The sequence below is a fragment of the Anopheles cruzii genome, unplaced genomic scaffold (genome assembly GCF_943734635.1).
Source record: "Anopheles cruzii unplaced genomic scaffold, idAnoCruzAS_RS32_06 scaffold03636_ctg1, whole genome shotgun sequence".
Lineage (NCBI taxonomy): Eukaryota > Metazoa > Arthropoda > Insecta > Diptera > Culicidae > Anopheles > Anopheles cruzii.
The window spans coordinates 83-1,942 of NW_026457221.1; the positions used below are offsets into that span (position 1 = coordinate 83).

At 47.3% G+C, this 1,860-nt stretch overlaps 1 protein-coding gene across 1 annotated transcript; it reads right to left on the minus strand.

The window, feature by feature from the left end:
* Window positions 1–578: 578 nt before the first annotated feature.
* On the minus strand, window positions 579–1,837 carry LOC128277056 (serine protease snake-like). Its single transcript, XM_053015506.1, has one exon. The coding sequence runs from the start codon at window positions 1,835–1,837 to the stop codon at window positions 947–949; it is 891 nt and encodes a 296-aa protein (XP_052871466.1). The 3' UTR covers window positions 579–946.
* Between the last annotated feature and the right edge of the window lie 23 nt (window positions 1,838–1,860).

A 1,860-nucleotide genomic window follows, 5' to 3' on the forward strand; every position in this document is an offset into this window, starting at 1 on the left:
CAAATCTAGTTTTTGTTGGAACGATGACAAACCAATCTTATCTCTTCAGTATCCTCTGTGAAGAATTACTCGATTTGGAACAGGGCACTGCTGTTGGGTAAGCTTTCGATTTGAAACGTTATCTTCAATGCCGTTCAGACAATAAGATATCTTCCTGTAAATGGCCATTATTGAGTTTAGGAATATACCATCGGCAGATTAGGTAGAATAAAGAAGGGTTGCAGTTACAAAAGTTATTACAAAAGACAACAAAGTTTACACCATGAAACACTTTCAACTCTCCATAATGGAAGCAATAGGTTTTTCAATACATACCACAATTACCAAAATACATGAGAATAACAAAATGCCGTTCTGGAACTATCATGGGTTGGATAACGGGGAATTGCTTAGGTTTGATTTAGGTTGAAGCTTAGTACCTAATAAAAAGGTTTACTATTGAAGGAACCTTGACAGAAGGTGATTGCAATATTTATTGTGTTAAGCTATTTCCCGGCCACGTTTAGTGCACCACGTTTAGTGCACCACGTTTCGACTTTCTTCCAAATCAGGTACATGCTCTTATGATTCTTGGCTGTACCTATGAAATCGTATTCTTTATTGGTCATATTTATGTGCCAACATTCACCACAGTTGTCCCTCTCTTGTTGTGTGCATTGTTTGGGGACGGGATGTGTGCGATTTCATTGTGGCATCGAGAGACGGGTCTGGCAACAACGGTAGTGACCAGTTTGGTCATCTGTGAAGTCAACTAATTCGCGTATGGGATAGGTTTTAGTTATTGAATCTGAGCTCAACTATAGACCGGAAACTTTAAGCTCCCGCTCTCCTGATCTGATATTATATTATTAGAATAATTAGTTTTGATTTGTCATTCTACGTCACGTCACAAGCGGTCGTCCATAGGATATGCTCACTAGATTCTGCGCAAGCCGCTCGCGGCCCTTCATAGAACGTTGGCACCCCAAACGTTATCCTCGATCCAGTCCAGATAGTACGATACCTTCGTGTAGATGGCCTTCGAGTGGCCCACACCGCAGGCACCGCCCGTCGACGTGATGCCGACTACATGATAGATGCAGGTTTTCGGATTGGCCAAAACTTGTAGAGGACCCCCGGAGTCGCCCTGACACGTATCCTTTCCACCGACTATGCTTCCAACACATATTTGGCCAGCTTGTACCCCGTTCCGAAAGCGCTTTTGTCCGGCGAATGCTCGCGCACAATCATCCACCGGGAACTCGTCCAGCTGTACCTTCATCATCGTCGTAGACAGCTCGATGCCAATGGTCTCGTTGTAGCCGAATCCAGTGGCCACGTATCTCGTTATGTTACGGCTTTCAGAATCCCACAGACACGCCGGCCGCACGTACTTCGTCAGCCATACCTGGCGATCGAGCCGTATTAAAGCGATATCATGGTACGATCGGGTGTTCGAATACTGTGGATGTTTCCGTACACGCGCGATACCGAACTGGACTTCCTCGTCCGACACGTTCGCCGTATCATACTCGCCCAAGCGGACCACCGCCGGGTCGCCCTCCGAGAAACAGTGAGCGGCGGTCAGGACGTGTCGATCGCTGATCAGTGTTCCACCGCACCGGAAGTCGTACTGCGAGCTGTCGGTTTCGCGCGGATATCCGAGCAGTGCGTGATGTGGGAACTCGCCATACTTGGCCTGCTCACCTCCCACAATCAGCTGGACGACGTTGGTGCAATTGTATATCTCGTACACGATCGGTGTCGGTGTGATCGTCAGCGGGATCAAGCTTTGTTTTCTGGTTATAATCTGGCGATAAGTTTCACACTCTAGAAAGAGACCCAAAACACTGGTCATCAACCGGTACGCCGCTTCCGCGG

Bases quoted from the DNA above. Each gene is read 5' to 3' on its own strand.
- LOC128277056 (XM_053015506.1), bottom strand. From the start codon at position 1,837: ATGACCAGTGTTTTGGGTCTCTTTCTAGAGTGTGAAACTTATCGCCAG.